The sequence below is a fragment of the Poecilia mexicana genome, unplaced genomic scaffold (genome assembly GCF_051168715.1).
Source record: "Poecilia mexicana isolate PSO_F unplaced genomic scaffold, ASM5116871v1 scaffold_17, whole genome shotgun sequence".
Lineage (NCBI taxonomy): Eukaryota > Metazoa > Chordata > Actinopteri > Cyprinodontiformes > Poeciliidae > Poecilia > Poecilia mexicana.
Window position 1 is genome coordinate 14,066,204 of NW_028263386.1, and position 22,517 is coordinate 14,088,720.

Below are 22,517 nucleotides of genomic sequence, written 5' to 3' on the forward strand. Positions count from 1 at the left end.
TAATTGCCCCCAAAAAGTCCTGCATAGCTCAATGCATGAGCAATCACAATGGACGCTCTGAGCCTGACAAACAGGATCCTTAACCTCCACATTGGTGCCAAAATAAAACTTGGACAGACTGGTGAAAAGCTGGGAAGTTAATTGTAAAGTTGTTGTGACTAGTATACTGTCAGTTACAGTCTCAATTAATGTCACTTAGAGGGCTTTTGCTAGGTCAGGATTCCCCACATAATAGATGTCATTATACCATAAACTGCCTTTTCAGTGATTATGTTCATTAACGTTCTCTTTTTTTCCTGATACTAACATTTCCTTTATGGTACTGGCTGTTTATTTCCAGTGCCAAATTTCTGATAGACCAGCAACTACTTGAGTTGGTGTCAAATTTTATTACTATAGTCATGCTTTGTGACCCATTACTTTTGAATCAAACATAAAGCATTTTCACAACAACTGAAGGTAACATAGTTACTTGATTTTAGTATAAAATGACACTGTGTGCCTGGAAAAATACATAATACTTTCTCTTCACACCCTTTAAGTGAAAGGGGTTGAAAACATTCCCATACAAACCACACCTATAACATATATATACTTGCAAGAAAACATTTTGAAAGCCATGTGTCATTTCTCTTCTTCTTTACAATTATGCACCACTTTTTGTTAGTCTTTTACATTAAGTGTCAAGCGCTTTCAATGTCGCATATTGTCAAAATATTCAAGGGGTAATAATACTCGAGGGGCTCACTGTATCTCTTACAGCTTGCACACACTGGTATTGGTAGAGTGCAATACTTCTGACATGTTCTTCTTTGCTCAAATTGTGTTATTTGTCATTCTGGACTTTCCCCACCTACTTTTATTTTAAGACCACTTTACTCTAAATAACAGAGGACGATGGGCTCCGAGTTCTCTGCAGTCACCACGCCACACCTGGGCCTAAGCATCCTCCCAGCCCTCCCCGGGAATTCTTTCACCACCTGCAGAGAGGCATTAGCGAGGGAGGCGGGAGGAAGGAAAGTCCACCCCGTTAGAGCTTTTCCCCTCTTGAAGGTAGACTCTGCAATTTAATCCTTCCTTAGCATTTTTAAAGCAACCTGTATGGGCTTGTGGAAAAGGAAGGACCCATATTTCACTGCTCTTCTGACAGAAGACGCCTGGGATAAGTGCATGTCCTGTAATGTAGTACCAGTGTACATCTGTAAACCTCTTTAAAAGATGTGATGCTTCAGGTCAGTGAATGATAATCAAAAGCTGATTTCAACATTAAGAGGTACCTACGAAGTCCCCTTTCTCCTCAAGGGCTCTGCTTATTCAGGTCTTGTAGCTGGTGTTGCTAGTGTCCTCTGCTGGCAGCAGAGATCATTTATTTCCAGTTATTATGTGACGATATAACTTTTTTTTTTTTTACAGTAGGCAACAAGGGTCATCTCAGCAGGAAACCATGCAACATAGAAGACATCAAATTAACATTCTTGATACCAACACTTTAACAGAACAGGAAGAATATTCCACATCTGAGAATGTTTTCTTTTAGCCATCTTGTCAGTTTTGCCTCATATTGTACTCGTGGTCAGAGGTCAATTACTGTTTTTTTTTTGTTTTAGTGTCTATGGATGCATATTTTAAAACTCTGATTGGCAATGCTTTCATTTACAACCCTCTTTTGAATAACTTTCTCTCTCACATGCAATCACATTTCTGCAGTTCAACTTGAAAAATTAACGCTTTGGCTACAGCAATTTTTTTTCTAGCATTTTGCTCATATGAAAGCCATAAAAGAAGAAAGCCTAGGAAAAGAAATAAAGTAATGAAGTAAAACTGCCTTCACCCATCTCTATTCACTTGTTCAATTAACAATGCAAAAAAACCAACCAATTTCCTGTACCATAGCTCAAAGCCTTGAACAGGAGGGTTCTCTGTGTAGCTTACAACTGATTTTGCTAAAGAATGGTCTCTCTTAAAACAGGAAGAAAAAAATGCAGTGTTTATTTACATAACACATCAAAGGACATGACATCAATACAAAAAAGATGTATACATGTAACACATTATATGTACAGTTATTATAAAATAAGCATGAGGTACATGTATGTATGTATATATATATATATATATATATGTAGAGAGAGAGAGAGAGAGAGAGAGAGTTACATATATGTAAACATTTGATCTGAAGTTCATACTATAATACTTTTGATCTGAATCTCAAAAGTCTTACACTTAAAACCAATTATGTACATATGCTGAATAAAAATAACTACCATTTTTTTTTTCTTGCTGATATTATGCGAGTCCAGTCATTTCCCAGTTTATTTCGGTTTGCCAAATGCTAGAATATACTGAGAAATAAAATACTTTCCTCAAATTCAGACGCTTTCATAGGGTTTGGTAACAGTGTCCTTTACAATGTTTAGCTTGATTGTGAGTACCTCTATGCCCTTCTTATCTAATTTGACAAAATACTTTGGCTCGTCCGTTCGGAAGATCAATTTGTGCTCAAACTTTAACTTCCCTGTGGATGTCCTGAGATGTTGCTTCAATATTTCCACAATACATTCTTCCATGATGCCTTCAATCTTGCGAAGACCACAAGGCCTTCCAGCAGCAAAACAGCCACAGAGCATGATGCTGCCACCTCCCTACTTATCAGCTGTTAATGGTACATGAGGCCATGCAAAATTCTCACTTCTACCAAATGTTACAAACATCCCTATTTTGACACATATTGTCGTATATGTCTCCCATGGTTTTAGCACTCACCTATTGTTTGAAGAACTAAAAATGTCACCTTAAGGCCTCTATACAAATGTTGTACATTGACTTATAAGAAACTTACAAGGCTGTGACACTGTCATCATCTGGGCTTTCCCAAACAGTTTATAAACATGGTAGTCTTGAAGTATTTAAACATATGTATCTGCAGAAAGTAATAAAATATTATCTAAAAAAAACAAAAAAAAAAAACAAGGTAATATTCTGGCATTAAACAAATAGAAATAACTGAATTATCCATACTGACCTAACACAAGAAAACATTAGCTTGGTTTAATGTTAGACAGTGAGAAAAACAGCTTCTTATGCAGTGCAGGAAAGTATCAGGTTTCAGGGGAAATCCATGCAACAGTACCAACAATTTTGCTGTGACTGTGGGTCCCTCTCTGGATTCAAATGATTATCCAAAGCACAAAAAAAAAAAAAAAAAAGAAAAAAGGTATATGAAAACAGCCACTATCTCAAATACAATATGTTTGGGTAGTTAAAAGTAATTTTAGCCCCCAAGCACAGGTGTATTGTATATGTCATTGACAGATGGCTAATGGTGACTAAGTACACTTCCAGCACTGAGCTATATATTTCATTCATTTTAGTTTTAAAAGGTTAAAGTCTCCTCTACTCCTCTTCTTGCCCCCAAATTCAGCAGCCTGTTTCCTTTTAAAGTCAGAAAGACTTCAACTAAACTACAAGATTGTTTTTGACTATAGTATTCCAGCAAAGAACAAAAAAACTAAAGCTGGAAATCTTGGTAGCTGTTTTTGATAGGCATCAATCCTCTTCTATAAAATAGCAACATTGTCTTTTAACCAGTTTTTGCATGTATATATACAATTATATATATATATTATTTTTTTTAGGGTTTAGATGAAACAGCATTGTACATTGCCTATAAATTTAATACAAAAACACACATAAAATCCCTCAAAAAAAAAAGAAAAAAAAAATCCAAGTGGTCATGTTCTAATATATCTTATGACAAAAAAAGACCTTAACACTTAAAAAAAAAGACACTCCAATACAACTCATGCGTACCGTACTCAAAAAAACAAGAAATACACATTGCATAGGTAAAATATAACAATACAAAATAAACATAGCTAGTTCCAAACATACACATTTTCCCCTTTTGTTACTCTGTTTTTCAGATATTCAAAGTTCAAACTGAGATACTCAGATATAGTAAAAAAAAAAAAAAAAAAAAGACGCTTGTACGTCACCTACAAAATAATGCTTGTTATTTGCTTGGATTAAGTCAGTTTGGAATTAATTTGTAATTTAAAAAAAAAAATGAAATTAAAAAAACACATTGCTCCCACCACATCTTTATGTTGTCACACAGCTGCCCCCCTCAAAAGGCATGTTCTCTCATTATGCAAAGTTGCTGAGAAAAATTACCCTCTATGTCAAGCGATATTTGTCCCACAAGAGAACAGAAAATTCTAGATAGCTAACTAGAGATTCTTAACATTCTGATCAACAGTAAAGAGTAAATGAGTCCTTAAGTTAAATTTTCAAGGAAGCTGAAAATTTAACAAAAAAAACCCCTCTTGTTTCTCAACATGGATTTTTTTTCCCCCTCTAAATTAAATAAATGTACTTGGGGAGGAAAAAAAAAATCTTTAGAAAATTATCAGTCTTAGATTATACTGATGCAATAAAAGCTTAATTTCTTTTCAGGGTTTTTAGGCATTCTAATCACCATGTGTCCAGAAAACGTGTAAGACGCTGATTATTTAATAATAATTTATAACAGTACAGGACAGTAGAATTGTAAATGTATAGAAACAACAATACTTTAAGGGTCTTGAGCTGGATTAAATTTCAATTAGAAATAAACAGATAACTGTTTTTCTTTTTCTTTTTTTTTTTGAAACATCTCACTGATTTTCTACTAATAGTATAATCAGTGAGTATTTCAGCAACACTCAGTAAATATCCAGTTAACATCCACAGTCAGACAAGTCTGTTTCATTAGCAGTTCCTGTCTTTAGGTGCTCCGTATCCTCAGTCTTTTGGTTGCTGCGTTTGGCCTCAGTAAACATTTTTCCAGGTGACCTGCTCTGCCCTACTTACTCCTTTGTGAGCCAATCATCACTTTAGAGACAAAGTTCACAATGGCGCTCGCTGGCTGTTCGGGGTCATGTTCTGCAAATAGGTGGCACACATTGTCCAGGGAGGTGCCAGTTTTCCTTGCCACAAAGCCAAAGATTCTGCAAAGGCAGAGGATAGTAGTTAACAGCAGCAGCGTCATCTACCACAAAATGAACTTTTTTTTTTTTTTTTTTCAAAAATAGCTGTAGGGACATGGTTTTGACTGAAGCTTTGGAGAAAATAGTAATTACTTACTTTGCTGATGGACAGCCATCTTTCTTCCACCTACAAAGAAGTAACAACACAGCATCAATAAGTACTGAAATTGAATGTGGTCACAAAATATTTATATTTACTATATGATTCAATGAACACGACTTACTTTCTATCTTGAGGGTCCAAGGCACAAAATATCACCGTGTTGACATTGTAATGTCTCCTGAAAAAGAGTCTGAAAAACAAGATTTATGTTGAAAAGTCACGGATGTATCTGTGCGGTAACGGTTTTGGGAAAAGTGTGTGCTGGGTGCTCACTTCCTCTGGTTATCCGTGAGAGTGATTCCCTGGGAGGAGACTTTGAAATGGACCACAGTAGGGACGGGTGGAGGGTTGGCGTCCAGGGTCATGGTCGTGGCTTTCTGCACTGCCTGGACTCCTGTTAGAGACTCCATCTCCACAGAGCTCAGGTACCACACATTACAGGCTGAAGCAACGACAAACAATCAGATTCCAACAATCAAAGCTGCACAGAGCAAATAACAAGATCTCTTGTGATTCAGTGCTAGAAATAACTAAAAAGCAGGACGTAAACACAAGGATTGTGTCACTGCATTACAGTCTGGTTTTATTGTGTTTGTCACAAAGTCTATTTATGGTGAATGATCTAAGAAGTCTGATTACCTGCTCCCTGTTTCAGCAGCTCGGTAGCCGAGTTAGTGACTGAATGTGAAACGCTCTCCACAACATCTTCAAGAGGATCTTATGAACAGCAAAAACAAAGGACATAAATAATGAAGCTTTATTATCAAGCATGGTTATGAAATGATTGCAACAACCACTTATAGACCAGCACTGAAATACTCAGGCATTTTTTTTTTTACATTAAACTGTGACCATACCTCTACCCATGTACAAATTTTAGAGTCTCTGTGTGAACGTTTACCTTTGTCAGGTATAATAAGTTTACAGGGAAGAGCCAACGGAGTGATTGAATGTTGGTAAACCAATGCAGTTAAGCTTCCTGTAAAACAACAGAGTGGGAAAACAAAATTTAAATTTACAGGAGAAGTTGCACTGCCAACTTTGTAGTATTAATCATTATTAAAAGTCCCTTGTTAAAAGTTAGAACATATGATGCAGAGTGAATGAATATTTGTTTTAAGCAGAATGACAGTTCTCAGTTAATTTGGTCAGTGTGATAACTTTTATATCTCTGCTGCTGATTTGTTTTCCTCGTGCTTTAACTATTTAATTGCTTGCGTAAATAGCTGCACTGCAGATAGACTGTTATTTTATTTGTTGAATGTCACTGCCTTTTTACCTGTGTCTCTCTTGAAAAAGAGATTTTATTGCCAATAACACAATTATCTTCTAAGTGAAGGTAACAGCATTAAAAGAAAAAAAAAGAGGCAAAAGTAGAAAATAAAATCTTCCAAGTGAAACATTTAAGATCCACAAAACGTATAGATAATGCAGATAATGCAAAGTTCATAATAATACAGTTTGAATAAAAGTGAGAAATACAAGTACAAAACTTTAAAGATCATTTTTAAATCACAATCTATAAATTGTATAATGTAAATAACATGAGAAAAATTATACTGAACAAATAATTAAATACATCAGTATTTAAATGTTCCAATGATAATAGTTATTATTCCAAAAATATTGGTTAGTTTATAGCACTTTTGGGCATCCATTAAAAAAAAAAAAAGTCTTGCATGGATAGGAAATGCTATTTAGATCACTTGTACCATGTACTATGCACCAGTAGAGGGCAGTATTGTTCAGAGACTCCTAGTTTTATATGTTGTCGAGGAAAGCGTATAATTCATGTTTCAGCAGCATAGACACTCACCAAAGTAGGGCTCATTGGGGCACCCCTTCAGACGCACGCCTTTCTGTGTGCACTCAATCAGGAAGTGGCGCACCAATTCGTTAGATAGATCACCTCCTGTAGGGAAATGAACACAAGTAGTTAATATAATTATTCTGCTTTGCTAGTCTGTCTCCTATACTGAATTTATGTCTGTGCAGGAACTTTTTCTGTCTAAAAAAATATTTAAATACAAGTCATCAAAAGCATTTCTGTTTGAATCTGAGGTGTCTTTGAAAGGCATGTGAACACAAAAGACTTGGAGGAAAAACTCGCTCCTTGGAGCCACTTGGATTTCACATTTCTGACGCGTAATGATGGTCCAGGATCAAACGGGACTCTGGACTATGCCACAATGTGATGAAAACAAAAGGACAGGTGTGAGCAGTGGGGGTGAAAAATGGAGGGACCAAATGATGATTTAATCTGGTATAAGAGTATAAAATAAAAATCCAATGAAAAAAAAAACATATTTCTTACTTAACTGACTGAAGGGTCATTAATTAAATACTAAACTAATAGGCAGATTTTCTTTGTGTGTGCATAATTAATAAGAAAAATAAGCTACTGCTAGAAATCTCTTGCAAATGTTCATAATTATCAGCATCGATGGGTTTTCAGTAAAATTCCAATGTTTACTGAAAATATAAAGGGATGTCTAACTTGTAAAGAAAGGGCTTGATTTCTTACGACCTGGAGAAATTAAATCATTAAGCAGAGTTTTGAAAAGTCTGACGTAATACGCCAAATGCAGGTTTTGTTGACCAAACATTCATCAAAGGCAATTCTCTAAGCCAACAGAGTGGAATGTTCTTTCTTCTCATCTCTTGGATGGATTGAAAGGGAGACGTTTACATATATTTGTTTTCTTTTACAGAACTAAAAAGCTTTGGATAATGAAAGATTTGTCACTCAGACTGAAGCTGTTAAAACATTGCCAATCCCCTGCGTTGGCAGTGCATACAGGAATCCTTTGTGTCCCTATGTGTTGTTTCCTTCCCAGAAAATACGCCTTCTAGAGTTATTAAAATGGTTTCTGATTCACATTTTGCGGGATCAAATTTCTTTCTGCCTCCTCCATCGTCACCATCAACCTTTGTTTTGGTTGTTGTAACGCTGCCAAATATTTTGGCTTACCAATTGTGTTTCCATTCCTAAAAAAAAAAGAGTTAATTACACAACTATGCAAAGCAAAACAAAATACTTCACTAATATGCAAACAGAAATGTGCACATAGTTTTTAGACAAAGCAGATATAGTGCAAGTGGAGCAGGTCACTTTCCTCCACTGTCCCCTGAGAATAGCTTTACGGAACCAGTATGTCTTTTGTTAAGGGTGAAACATTAGCTGTATATAACTATGACAATCTGGCAATACAGGTCTGTTTCACAATGATGATGCCCAGAAGAGAGAGAGAAAAAAAGGTGATCAGAGCTTACAAACAACAGAAAGACGGATTCTCAGTTTCCAACATGATGATGGCTACAGTGGGTTGTAACTAAAGACAGCTTGGGTGGGACTTTGTTTCTTCACACGCTATACAGGATTATCTCTGGATTATTGTCAGATATCATAAACATGACATTTGTGCTGGAGTCAAAGTATGGATGGGGGGGATGTTAGCATGGATTAGCATGAAAAGCGAAAGCAAAAGTCAACATAACAAGTGGTATTGCATTTATTTTCATCCCCCTTGAGTAAAACTTTTGTAGCATGTTCTTTTTTAGGTTTACACTACTAGAAACTGAAATTCTGTCTATTTTTCTCTGCAAAGTAATTTTTGCTGCCAGATCGAATCGAGACAAATCTGTGAGCTTCAATCGTCAACCTTTGCCAGAAATCCTCAAAACATTTAGGTGCAGACGTTGCCTGGGTTATTTTTTTTGCATTTCACTACATCTCTGGCTTTACGTCTAGGATTCTTGTCCTGTTGGACATTGAATCTGTACTCCAAGATCAAACCTTTTGGAACTTGGTACAAGACTTCTTCCAGGCTTGTTTTGCATTTAAGCTCAATTCATTTTCACCAACTAAGTAGCTAACTAACTAACTAAATAACTAACTAACTTCCATTACCCTTCTGGACAGAAGCATTCTGACAGCATGGTGCTGCCAACACCATGCTACACAGCTGGGCCGGTGTTCTCAGAGTGATATGCAGTGTTATTTTTCTGCCACACAGAGCATTGTTCAAGCAGGCCCTGGCCTGTCTTGTGTATTATTTGGTCTTCAAGGTGAAATCTGTTCTTCAATTATCTCTACAAAAACCCAGACTTCTTAAAGCAATTGTGTGCAATGGAATTTACTGTATGTACAAGAGTGAAGGGCGTGAATACACAGAGGCCACATTTATCAAATATTTATAAAAAAAAAAAAAACATCAAGGCATGCAAATAAGTTTTTAATGCACTGTAAATAAAAGACATGCAACACACCTTTTCTGCTCTGCTGGATGACTGAGAGAGGAGGTGTAGACACCTTCATAGCCAGGCCGTAAGCCCCTTTGAAGGAGTGGCTGTCCCTCACTATGAAGCAGCCAGGCTCCTTCTCCTTCAAAACTGAAATAGCTAAAATAATACAAAGAAACTGTGTTTGAGCACTACATGTTTTTTTTTTTTTTTTTTTTTTTGTTTCTTCAATTAAGTAATAATAATCTAAACCCATTCAGAATAAAGCACACTTACCTTGATCTCTTGAAATATCTGGTTTGTACCAGAATTTTGATGTATCCTGAACAAACTTTACCGTCACCTGCTTGCTGACCAGCACATCTGGAATAAAAATAATAATAGAAGTACTGAGTTAAAGAACAACACACTAAGTCATAAGAAAAAAAAAAGTACTAACCTGGGAGAGGTGAGGCAGCAAGTGGTGTCTGAGCTGACAAGTCGGGCAGCACGTTAGGGAAAGGAATACTCAGGGAGCTCCCACTATGGGGACTCGAGAACCCGCTGAGGGCTGGAGATACGGTCCCCAGTGAATGCTCTCCATCTGATACCCTCTTTTTTTCAGGAAGCAGAGGAGGCTGTGTCTGGGGAAACTGTAGCTGATGTTGACCGTCCATTGAAGCTAGAAGATCCCTGTCGATACCCATGTCCAGACAGTCTTTGCCGTAGCCGTGAAGTGAGCTGTCTTGCTCGTCAAAGCGCTGGGGGCTACGGCTGATTGTGTAGCCAGCCAAACGGCTTCGCTGGCTGCTCCGCGGAGAGCTGTGGGCGTTGGGGACAGGATGTGCATGAGGGTGGTGTAACGGAGGATGTAAGGGAGAGTGATGGCCATATTCGAGAGACACCGAGGGCGGTGGCGGCTGTCGGACAGATGGGTAGTTACTCAGGGAGGAGTGGTGGGTCAGGACATGATGCTCTGGCCAGGACTGACTTACAGATGAGCTGGATAAATAAGACATTAAATGAAAAGTTAATGATGGCACAAAAATTGCTGTTAAACAACTTAGAGTGCCTCACAAATGTATTTATTCTCCTGAGACTTTCCCACATTATATAACAACTGTTTACGACTACAAAGATCAACACATCTTATTTAACGGGACATACCAATGCAAAGCAACACATAATTATGAAATGGAAAGAATCAATGCATGGTTTGCAACATGTTATCCAACCCCCCTTCCCTCCTCCTCCCCCCCCCCCCCCAAAAAAAAAGAAAAAAAACAACAACAAACTAATAAGGGTTGCAGGCATGTGATTTGACCTACTTTTACTCTGATGCCACAAAATAAAATCTAGTGCACCTGGTTTATTCTAGAAATCATCCAATTAGTAAATAAAGTCTCCCTGTTTAATTGAATCTCAGTATAAACACAGTTGTTCAGTAAATGAGTCATAGGTTTGCTATAGCACCGCAGAGAGCAAAAAGCATCATGCAAACCAGGGAACACAGCAGACACGCCAGGGAGATAGTTGTGGAGAAGTTCAAAGACGGTCAAGTTATAAAACAAACTCATGAGCTTCAAACATCTCACAGAACGCTGTGCAATCTGTCAAGTAGAGTACAACAAAGTTTGATATGTAGTTGCGGCACTACCTGTCTGTCTGCTGATGATTTCCAGTGATGGAGGTAGAGTATGTTGAATTTAGCATCCTGTGGCAGCTGATGGAGGAATCTGGCAAAGTCTCAAAGCTCACATGATTGATCACAGAATGTCCATGAGGTTCTGCAGAGTTACCAAAAATAATGTAAAGAAAATTACTAAAAAAAAACAAAAAAACAAATAAAATAAAACAACAACAGCAACAACAAAAAAAATACAGGAAGAACCAAACTGAGGAACTCGTTAATTTGATAGTACTTTGCATAGTTTTAGAAAAATGTAAAATATAAATTAATGCTAGCACATATGGACAGTAAATAAAAGAGAAAATCTGCAAAAAATATTTCAGTAACCAAAAAAAAAAAAACAAAAAAAAAAAAACTCCCCAAATACATTGAGGAAAAAGCCCTGGTTTAAATTGCATAATATGAATTGGAATTAACAGTAATAAAACTGTCCACAGGCATCAAAATGATCTGGTCTATATATACATAAAACCAATCACTGATTATTTCTGCCACAACCCACTTAGTCAACAAATCAAGAAGCCAAACTAAAGCTGAAAATTAAAAAACAGCTTACCATAATTATCTGAAACCCTTATTTAAATAAACCATAATCTGGGCCACAGCTATATACTAACAATCTTATATTTCAACAGAGTGTCTCTCCGTGTGATCTAAAGCTAAAAGGGGTTTTTTGTTTTCTCCCTGTTCCCCCTGTGTGAACACACTCACACACAGAGACTTTTTTATGAAGGAAGAAAAGTTTTTTTCTATGCCATGCCTTCTAGTTGGTAACCATGGAGATGCAGCTGAACTGAATGCAGGGCTGTCTGGGGCACAGCAGGGGTACAGATCTGCAACCAACCCTACAACCTTTAGAAATACTGTATATCTTTGGGGATCAAGTGAAGAAAAAGAAAAAAGGCAGGGACAGAATGCAAAAATGAAAGTAAAACTTTTGTGATTTCCCAGAGAACAATGTCTAAGCACTAAGACAACAATGTACAAACTTAAAACTCAGCGATATGCATGTAATCACAGGGTGTGCCCCTTCTCAGATAAAGACCACAGCTCAACAAAAAAGAAACAATGAAGATATTTATAAAAATGCCCTATTCCACAAGACAAAACCACACATGCAATCTTCTTGGGGCAGAAAATTGTTCTGGGAATCTCCCTTCGTCTGTTGCACAAACAGTATCTTTTTTCCTGTTCCCTGATAACAACAATGTCAGCATTATTTAGGGCATCACGGATGAGTCCAGATAGTTTGTTTCCCTGCTTCAATCACAGTCACAGGTCAGACATGAAAGGCGACTCCTGATAGAGAGAGCGAAAGAGAACTAGAAAAGAAAAAAAAAAAAAAAAAAGGTCGTAACTAGCTCACACACAGAGACTTTTAGGAAGAAATGTTTTCTTCCTAAACTGATGAACCTCCAGATGTTAATAGAGAACCCAAATTCTTCACTTGAAGTTAAATCTTCCCATGACATGTTTCCCCTTTCTTAAGGAATAGCTCAGCATTTTTCTAAGTGTGGCTCTTTGAAGTCGATAACTGTTGGTCACCTTCAGCGTAAGTCGACATTCATAAAGTCCCTGAGGCTAAAGCTTCAGTCTAGTCTGAGAGTGCCCAGTGGTGGGCTTCCACTGTTTTGCTATAACACCAATACCAAAAAAAAAAAAAAAAAAAACATAGGGCTTTACTCTGTGATTTTAGAAAACGATCTACTGTTAAGGTGTTTGTATTGCGGTCGTGTTAAACAAAACCTGATGATTATTTACAATGGCTTCATATAAAAGTAAATTGTTATAAAAATCCTAACAATCCTAGTGTTGACGTAAACCATTGAAATATTTTTGTTCTAGTTTTTTTATGCATGTCAGAATCTCAATCAGAATGCGTTTCACACAGGAGGATCAACGGTGGTGCACCGTTTTACTCCAATAAAAGTCCTCTCCCCATTCCCCATGCAAGACCCCGGGTCCTTTCAGACCTGCGATTAGCAACCTCTGGGTCCGGCTAATCTGCATTTACTAAATGAAGATCCCAAGAGAAACATCAATCGATTATAACAGTTTAACAAAACATTTGAAAAAAATCTGAATGATCTCTATAGAACAGAAACTTCCTACACATGCAGGCTACTGGTCCTACCTTGATTTGTTCCGAAGCCTCCAAACGACTGCATGTTGGGAGACGGAATTTGCCTGAGTTCACTGAACTCGGACATAGTTTTCACTGGAAATACAAAGATGAGGTGGGTGTGGCAGTGTTTACACAGAATGAGATCCCTCATTAATTTCACAGAACATGTTACTTACCATAAGGTGTTGGTGGTGAGATGGGGAATGCAGGAGTGGGTGGAGTCATGTCAAGTCCCGTCTCAATTCCACCAGTGTTGTCTAGGCCCTGGGTTCTATAACCGGTACTGTCACTTCTGTACAACGTGGGATGCTGCAATAGATGATACATGAAACACATCTTACAACACAAAGCAACTACATATGGCATGAAGACATGATTTGGGAAGAAGCAACTGCTAAGCATACTTGAAACTGAGAGATACATGGGGGGTATGTCTGCTGGCCCTTGTACTCCTCTGGGTCACCCCAGCCTGAGTTACAAAAGACTGAGTGATGGTCCATTACATCCTTCCCTTGGCAACTCAAACTCCGTGTGATGCCACTTCGCACATCATTGGACTGGGCAACTGCATACACACAAGTACACAGCAACAAAATGTTGATTAAATATTAACACAGCTTTATGAGCATAACAAACTTCAAGGCAGTAAGTTTAAAAAAAAAATACATGATCAGTCATTAAATCAGGCAAAGTGTTTCCCTGCATCATGAACTTTTTGAGGTGAATTACGATTCCCAATTATTCATTTTTTGATGAAATACCAGAAATATGAAAAAGGAAATACAAGGATTTTTCAAATCACCTTTATGAAAGTCAGACTTTTACGTACAATAAGATTACTATGCCTTTTTAAAAAAATGCGAAAGCCTAAGAAAATATGGCGTGGCTTCATAAGCTTCTAATATATTAACTCACAACATGTGGACGTGTTTTAAGGCGACACCTGAAAGACGCTGCTTCCTTATGAGGCGTCATTGAAAAATGAAATCAGCAAAAACATCAGGTCGAACATTGTGGACCCCAACAAATCTTATTCATCCTCTCAGGATACAAGTGACCCACATGAGGATTTCCAGACATTTTACCATTCAGAAAGAAGATGGGTTTTGTGTTTAAGAGATGATTGTGTTTAGGTGAGAAATGAGAAAATCAACCCAAAAATAAAAGCACTAGGCATTTTCTTATGAAGGTCAACACACATTAACCATCTCAGACTGAAGTGTCTGTAGGACATGTTTAGTGTACTTCAGCCTTGGAAAACTTTACATGGAGCTTCACTGATTCCAATAGGAATCAGTAAAGGTCAAGACTAGGAATGATGCCCACCCACGGGAGACAGCCAGTGTGGGTTGCTTGATAGGAAAGGTGCGTAGGGGTGTATTTTTGATGCACGTCTGATGCCTGGAAATTTGCATCGTTGTTTACAACAACATCCCAAGGAGTGGGAGTATTCTGTTTTAGGGGAGTTTTGGAGGAGGAGGGACAAATATGCTTGACAAAAAAAAATAATAAAAAACACATAAAGTATGACCAAAGTACGCTTCGTGGAAAGACTGAAGCAATAGCTTATAGCAGAAGGGGGAGGATTGCTTCTCCAAAGGAGCAACAACCAGGAGCATAGCTCCAAATTAGTTGCAAACTGTCCTGTTCTGGAGGATACATAAGGAAACCCTGATAAAAGTCTCAAAGCACTGGGCTAGAATCCCACAAATTATTGGGAGAACCATAATTCCTGTAATGTTTGGACCAGTCATAAAATATAAAAAGTAAGTTCCACCAAATGCTAAGGAAACAGATGTAAACTTCTGAATTAAAAAAAAGAAAAAAAAGAACAAGAAATCTTGCTCATCATTGAGGCATTTAGCCATTGAAATAAATTTGGTAATCCTAAGTGACCTGAAAGAGGAAACATTTACTCTAACCTACTGTCAGACACCGAGGGCAAAATGGTTATGTGTCTATTTACACTGGGTGTGTAAACATCTGGTTTCAACTGCATGTTCCCCAGCCAGAAATGTTTTAAAAGTTGATATGAAACAAACTTATTTTACTTAAAAGTGTCTTCGGCTGATCAAAGGGTTTTTTTTTTTTAGAGGAGAAGTCCAGTGTGGGCTAAAGGAGAGCAAGGAGTTTGAGTCTGTGTGACTGTGTGTGGGTGTGTGTGACTCCTGTAGGAAGTGTTGCCACTCATCACCAGAGTGTTAATTTGAGCCCTCCCAGTGAGGTCTGACCTCTTGAGCACTAAAGAATGCTAATGATGAAGAAGTGCTAATGCCTTGGATTGTTATTCATTTTGCCTGGTACAAACATGAATGGGACCCATAGGATCACTTTGCACTCAAGTTGTTCAGTGATATGCTGTAACAGCTGCACGGTAGAACTGTTGATGGGATATTTTGTAACTGTGCAATAAGTTAACATGTAAAATGAAAGTTGCTGTCCAGTTCCAACAAAATCAAGGAGATGGATACTAACATACCAAGTGGAAGGTCATATTTTGAGCTACACCTTCACATTTTAGGAAGTGAAGCTCAAGTTTCAGCTTCTGGTCTCAGAATCATTCCGTTGAACAGCTCCACTCAACTCTAACTGCGCCACTGACTGTGATGGAGGATGCCAGCCTGCATCTAGAGCAGCTTTTGTGTACGTACTGCAGTGCTGGCAAACACAGCAGAGTGAAATCATTGGGTTAGACCCCAGCTGGGAAACCATGGCTCTGTGTCTGAATTCAGCCAGAGAATTTATTCTGCTAAACGATGGCGTTTAAATCATTTAAAGCTGGTTAAATGATTTTCTAAACGGATTTCACAGAGTTGTGTGATAATTTTTAGTTTTTGGCACACGGCACAAATACAATATTAACATTTTGCTCGGTTTTTTTTTTCTGCATTTTTCTTTTCATTTTGTGCTATTTAACACTGACTCATTCAACTAACAAAACGTTTGCAGAAAGGCTTGTCAAATTTACAGTTTCTGGTATGGATATAGCATTTAGTATGTGTGCCCTTCGAACAGAAACTAGGTGCTTCAGTTAGTTTATGTTATACTTTGCTCACCATTTTTGATTATTTGCATTAGGTTTCTATGTGTGACTTGTGTTGTTTATAGTACATGTTTTTCAATGATAATTGCAACAGCAGCTGCCATAAGGCTGCAATGGTTCATAATGGTCCTTTCTTCTCTTCAGAGCCCCATCAGTTATTTGCAGTGTAGATTGAACAAAGTGTCGTTTTAGTCTACACTGACATTTTAGAATGACACCAATGCTTCAAATTTGATAGCTGCACAATCATGATAAAAATCTGATCTGTTGCCCAATGGAGGCCATTAGAGTACAGTAAACTCATTGTCATGTTTAAGAAAGCAGTTTGAGATCCAGTAATGCAATATTGCATCCCTCTATTTGTGACATAATACATCAAACGTTTTATGCAAACGAATGTACAATTTCTGATTGAATAAGAGTAAAGAAAAAAAAAATATTGTATCCTTATAGTGTATGTGTCTTTTCAATAATATTTTCTAAAGAGAAATTTGAACAGATAAATATATGTGGAGACTCCGAGATCTAGAGCATAGATAAATTAATACTAAGGTTAATCAAGAAGCTACTGCAGTGCAAGCATCACCACAGAAAAACTAACTAAAAATATTTACCCTCGGGTGCTAGATCTTTACAGTAAGGCTGATTCATGCTAGCCTGTGTCAACACATCACAGATATCTGTGAGGAGTTTGCACAGAACCTGACACACATGAAAAGACAAAACTCGCTGCAGTCTGATTGACCTGCAAGATCATAAACAGCTTTGACATAATACTACAGAGCAAACTCCCCACTCACACCCATAGGCACAGAAATACCTGCATTGAATGTTGATAGCTTCAACCCGGGAAGTGTGATATCTTAAGGGCTAAAAAAAAAGTAACTTAAATTACTTACAATAAATCTTGATTGTAAAAAACTAAAAGTAGCTGAAATAGTTAACGTTAACTTGTCTTCCTGCTGTAAGAAGACTAGAAGAAGGATAAAACTTGGTAGATTAGTTCTAAAAACAACAACTGTAAAAGCTACCACTTTTCATCTTCCTTTAGCTTTCTCTCCAAGTGAAGCATTTGAGTTTATTTACGGTGACAGGTAAGTATTTGGAATCAAATGGAAAAAGGTGCGCCTGCAGGCTCACTTGTTCCTTCTTTGGAAATTCCTAAGGTCTCTACATTGCCCCCCCACTCCTCCGCCCTCTTCTGCAACTGCAAGCTATGATTCATGAAGCTACATGGCTTTCCATGTTTTCTCCGCATGGCTGGGTTTCTGTTTGACTGCACCGTCTTCAGTCAACGTCCTATTACATTATAACCTGAGCTTAATCTAATACACAAAGGGTACAATCTGCACAGGACAGAGATATAAACTTCACACAGTTTGTTTGATTAAATGATAAAATGTTTCTTTAAGTTGGTCTGATAAGGTTTAGCAAGGGGAAAAAAGTGAAAGAACTCTGATCTAATCGTTTATTTTTTTTCACAACACTGATGGTATCAGATGCATGGGAAAAAAGATGGCAAACCTTATTCTTTATTATGGATGTAACAGGCAGGTATCTAATTCAGATGCAAGTGCTTGAAAGTGCTTACAATGCATAACTGTTTTTTTTTTTTTTTTTTTCAAAATAATACACTAGTAACTATTTTTTTATGAAAATGTAATCTCATCGGTCATAAGCTAAGTATTTAGTCTCTACTATCAAAGTTCAAGAAGCAGAGATGTTCACAAAGACAGATAAAGAGCTGCTCTCTCTTTCTTTGTGCACCTTTACTGATCTTGCACTCAGTTAGTTGCACATACAAGTTTGGACAGAACTATTCCCTCACAAAACAAAATCTGAAGTTCTGGCAGGAACCCTACCATTTCTGTCATGAAAACATGCTGTAAGGGAGAAACAAGAGAACAAGGCTGAATCATCCTTTGATTGCCAAAAACAAAGCTATTCGTATACTCAGTTCTTATATATTTTACCTGAAGATGACATTTTTAAATTATAAGTTAAAAAAAACAAAAACTTATAAACTTAAAATAAACTTATGGTGGTGACGACAGGTGTCGTAAATTTAGTGGTTATGGCACCTGCATAATGGAGGGGAGAGAAAAGTTGAAGGAAGAAAGAATAACATCTGCTGAATGGCCAGAAGATTGAATGAATGAATGGTAAATATATTGCTGGACAGAGGGATGAATGGGCATCTTAATGACAAAAAATACTCAACAGAGGATAAATGCATGGAATTAAGGACATTTGAACATTTAATAGATGCTGGATAAAAGGAAGAATGAATAGTTACTGGACAAGTTCAGTTACGTAAAGAACAGAAGATGGAGATATACACAGTTGGTAGTTTGAGGGACAGACAGACAAATGGATGGATGTGTGATAGTGATGGGTGATGGACTGTTAGGAAATAGTATGAAGAACTGTGGACAACAGGATGGATGAACAGACAGACAGAACAGACAGACATCAGATGGATGGAAAGATGAATTAATGGATAGTCGATGGGTGAATTAATCAACAGGTGAACGAATGTGTGGACAAAGGAATGGTTGAATGGACAATGGACAATGAAAGGATGTGACTTCTGGAAAGCATTCTATAGGAAAAAGTCTTCAACATTCTTCAATTTTACCCTTTTCTATTTACCAAAGTTACCAAATAAACCAAATTGTGCACTATTCCAGAAAGCCCTGCACACTAATTTCAACCTCAGACTACATAAGCCCCATTATCTAACTCTACTTTCATTAAATATTTCATTCACTGACGAGACTTCAAGAACACCCAGGCTGACTATCTTACCTGTCTGCGGTGGTTTTTTTAGAGTTGCTGTGTTACAATCGTTGAATCTGACATCAGTGCTGTTTGAATTTTTTCTGACTGAGCCGTTGAACTGTGTCCCGTCGTCCCTCTTGGTGGACTTGCTGAAGCCCAATCTAGGCACAAACATGGGATCCAGGTCCATGATCAGCTGATTTAGCTGGTCAATGGAGTTATCAATATCCATTGTTAGGGATTTTATCTCGTCATCATGCTTGTTATTGTTGTTGTTATTATTGGTGGTTGGCTGTTCCTTGTGAGGTACTGTGTTCTTGACACTTTCCATTTTTGTGTCCCTGATGTGGTTCTGTGGCTCGTTGGCCAGACTTTCTTTGGGTGAACCACTCCCAGATTTGATCCCAGAATACCTTTCTGTCTCATTTCCATCCTCAGGCATGTAGTTAAACTGCTGCGCAGCGACCATCTGCTGCTGCCGAACCCAGGACTGTGTGGAGTAGCTCTCCTGTCTGTAAACATGCTGCTTTGGTGTAGGAGCACTGCTGGGGTTAGAAGAAGTCACAGAGTTGCTTCTGGAACTCAAAAAGGTTCTTCTCTCAAAATCATCCGTTTGTTGAGGTGCAGTGTGATGTAAGTGGTGCTGGTTGTGATGATCCTCTGATCCAGGACACCCGAACCCGTCCGAAAGAAGGGAGTTTTGGCTGCTCTTGTGGCACGAGGACGACAGAGTTCCCAGGCTGTCCAAACTGTGCAGATCATGGCCTGTGTTGACTTCATCGTCAAGGATGTCCGTCTCTCTCTCTCGGGGTCGGGTGTCTCCATTAAAGTGCAACTGTACTGGAAGTGTCTGTTTCAAGCCCAACTTCGGGCCTGGGTCATCCATCTCATCCAGGGAGGGATCCTCGAGACCAAAACCACTAAGGAGCTGCTTCAGCTGGACCTTCTCCTGTGGACTGGGTCCCTGGTTAGCCCTCACAGTAGTGGTGGTGCTGCTGCTGCTGCTGCTGGTGGTGGTGGTGGTAGTGGTGACGACAGGTGTCTGTCTTTCTGCCCACAGAGACGTGCTGGACAGGCCTGAGTCGCTGCTCACAGACAGGGCGTGGTCACTATGGTCAGGGCTGGAGGTAGTGGAGGTTGTGCGGGTCCCTCTTCCCAGTGTGGCTTCTCCACAGACAGCGCTCCTCTTGCTAGCTGCTTTGTCCTGGTTTAGGCCCTGAGAGCGTGGCGCTGCAAAACAGAAGAGATGCTGCAGCTTCATACAGTCAGCTGGTATGGTCACACGCAGATACAAGACAAACAGGGGGACTCACAAAGACAAGACTCCAGTCATTTTCTACAATTGACAGGGAACACAACAGGAATCACAGCTCAACTCATAAAATCAACATTTAAAACAGGACATGAAACCAAGTCATCAGAATAGTTCAGGATGTCTGAAGTGAGGCTCTGTTAAAAAAATTATAAACAGTTAATATGTTACCTGAGGTGGATAACTGTTTTAGAATCTTGATTTGGTATTATTCAGATTAGCTAGTTTTGACAACAAGACAATTTTAACTTCACTTAGTTTAACTGATTTGCTCCGAACCATGCAAATCTTCTTACAGGACCTTTAACATATAGTTGTAATAATCTCTTATCTCCAAAATTTGTATGACCTTGATGAGTGTGGTGCTCAAAGTAGGTTATGAATGTCAAACTTTCTTTAAATATTGATTTCCTTTAAACATTTAATATTCAAAACTGGCAGCTTTAGGAACTACTAATGTTTTTATTCAATAGAAAAAATGCGTGTTTGAAACTGTGAAACGATGTCATGAGACAGTTGACGCTTTTATTCACTAGTGTCTAAAAGGATGTGGTTTAGAAAAATAATATAATTTATTTCTTTTAATCCGCCATTTAAAGTGGCATAGGTCTTACAATACATTAAATCAGTGTCTGATTGGCTGATCAGCCCCTTGTGACATCTCCATGTCATGAAGCTTGGCTCTGGTTCTAATCCAGAAGACCCTTGCTGTGGTGCATTGCACACTTCATCGGGTCAGGTTGCTTTAAATGTTTTTGTTTTCATCTTACACATTGTTGTCAGAATGGCTGGTGCAGAGCATTAAGTTGTTCAGAAAAAGTAACAGAAAGTAAAGCACAGTTTTAAGTTGTATCCCTGGACGTTCTGGTGTTGAAAGCTGGTTCAGAGCTTTTGAATGTATGCTGTCTTTTCAATTCTTAGATACATACAAATCTTTCTTTGAATTGTCAATAGAGATCACTTAATGTAAAGAAAAATAAAACTTTCACCTTCATCTTTCAGAAATAATAAGGCGGCTTCATTTGATACATACTATGACAGAGATCGTCTTATATACTATTGGCAATGTTTAATATTAGCTTACTTATTTCACCACTGCATAAATGGTTTTAACTGCTTATGACCTTTTAACAGAACCTCATTTCAAAAACCCTAAGCTTTCCATTTAAAATACTGGAAGGGGAAAAACAAATTAATCATTTCACCCTACTGAAACAACCTACTTATCTTTTCCTTTCACTTCTTCTAAGTGTAAAGCAAACATAGCCCACAGTTCCATTATTATCAGTCCACCAGGTCAAATGCCAAAATTCCAAGTAACGCCATGACATTTGTGATGGCCAGTATTGCCCTTCATATTCAGGTCATGGATACAATGTCAAATATTGCACAGGCTCCCGCAAGTTTTAGATGACAAGAAGGCTGCATTCCTCTCGCTTTCCCTTGCCCTTTGACCCTCAGCATATGTCCAAACAACCTTCTTAATCCTCAGATGCTACAGATAAAAAAAAAGAAAACTTCAAATACAGAGTTAAAGATACTGTCTCACTGTCATTCTGACTCTGTCTCAACAAAAAAGGAGCTAGAATTTAACTCCTATGCCTTCTGTCTCAAGCTACTACCTTAAGTGCTTGGCTTCCCAAAAAACTATGACCAGAAGGTTTCGAATAACTGACAAGCATGATAAAACCTTTCCCCCGTTCCCTCCCTTCTTTTCTCCCGCAAAGGTTACTTTTATGTATGGTTTGGGCCCCACACAAATCTGCATCCCATCTCCAACAGCTTAAGTATAAAGCTCAGCGCAGGCCTGTTCTGCTGGGAGTTTTCCAACAAATCCTTCTCCTGACATTCCATTTAGCAAAGCGTAAGCCGGCATTTAACCTCTTCACCTCAATTCTTGCCATTTTTTTCCTTCATCAACTCTGACATCCAGCACTGCCCCCCAACCATGCACTCCTCCATGGCCACCCATCGACTTCAAGAGGAAAATCCCTTACCTTCACTTTCCTTGCCAGGTTAGAATTTCAGAAATTCAAGGTCTCAGGTGAAGCCAAACATGTGAAGGAGAACAAGCCATGCAGATGCACGAGAACAAACGTGGCTTATAATAACGGGAGGCAAATCTCGAAAGTTTCATTAAGTTAGCTGGTTTTCTTTTTCTGCTGTGAAGGTGAGAGTATTTGCACTCTACAGAGGAGAGGTGGTGTTGGTGGGG

At 38.2% G+C, this 22,517-nt stretch overlaps 1 protein-coding gene across 1 annotated transcript in view; it reads right to left on the minus strand.

The window, feature by feature from the left end:
* Nucleotides 1-1,960: 1,960 nt before the first annotated feature.
* Nucleotides 1,961-22,517, minus strand: part of LOC106925941 (tensin-3) — a 41,184-nt gene continuing 20,627 nt past the window's right edge. Inside the window, exons 13-27 of the mRNA XM_088014995.1 lie at nucleotides 19,018-20,220; nucleotides 13,571-13,731; nucleotides 13,343-13,475; nucleotides 13,176-13,259; nucleotides 11,009-11,138; nucleotides 9,812-10,353; nucleotides 9,649-9,735; nucleotides 9,400-9,531; nucleotides 6,947-7,042; nucleotides 6,032-6,109; nucleotides 5,770-5,847; nucleotides 5,404-5,572; nucleotides 5,252-5,320; nucleotides 5,125-5,154; nucleotides 1,961-4,988 (exon numbers count right to left, since the gene is read on the minus strand). Coding sequence (XP_087871121.1) covers nucleotides 4,844-4,988; nucleotides 5,125-5,154; nucleotides 5,252-5,320; nucleotides 5,404-5,572; nucleotides 5,770-5,847; nucleotides 6,032-6,109; nucleotides 6,947-7,042; nucleotides 9,400-9,531; nucleotides 9,649-9,735; nucleotides 9,812-10,353; nucleotides 11,009-11,138; nucleotides 13,176-13,259; nucleotides 13,343-13,475; nucleotides 13,571-13,731; nucleotides 19,018-20,220 — 3,137 coding nt within the window. The 3' untranslated portion in view covers nucleotides 1,961-4,843. The remainder of the gene's footprint in view (nucleotides 4,989-5,124; nucleotides 5,155-5,251; nucleotides 5,321-5,403; nucleotides 5,573-5,769; nucleotides 5,848-6,031; nucleotides 6,110-6,946; nucleotides 7,043-9,399; nucleotides 9,532-9,648; nucleotides 9,736-9,811; nucleotides 10,354-11,008; nucleotides 11,139-13,175; nucleotides 13,260-13,342; nucleotides 13,476-13,570; nucleotides 13,732-19,017; nucleotides 20,221-22,517) is intronic.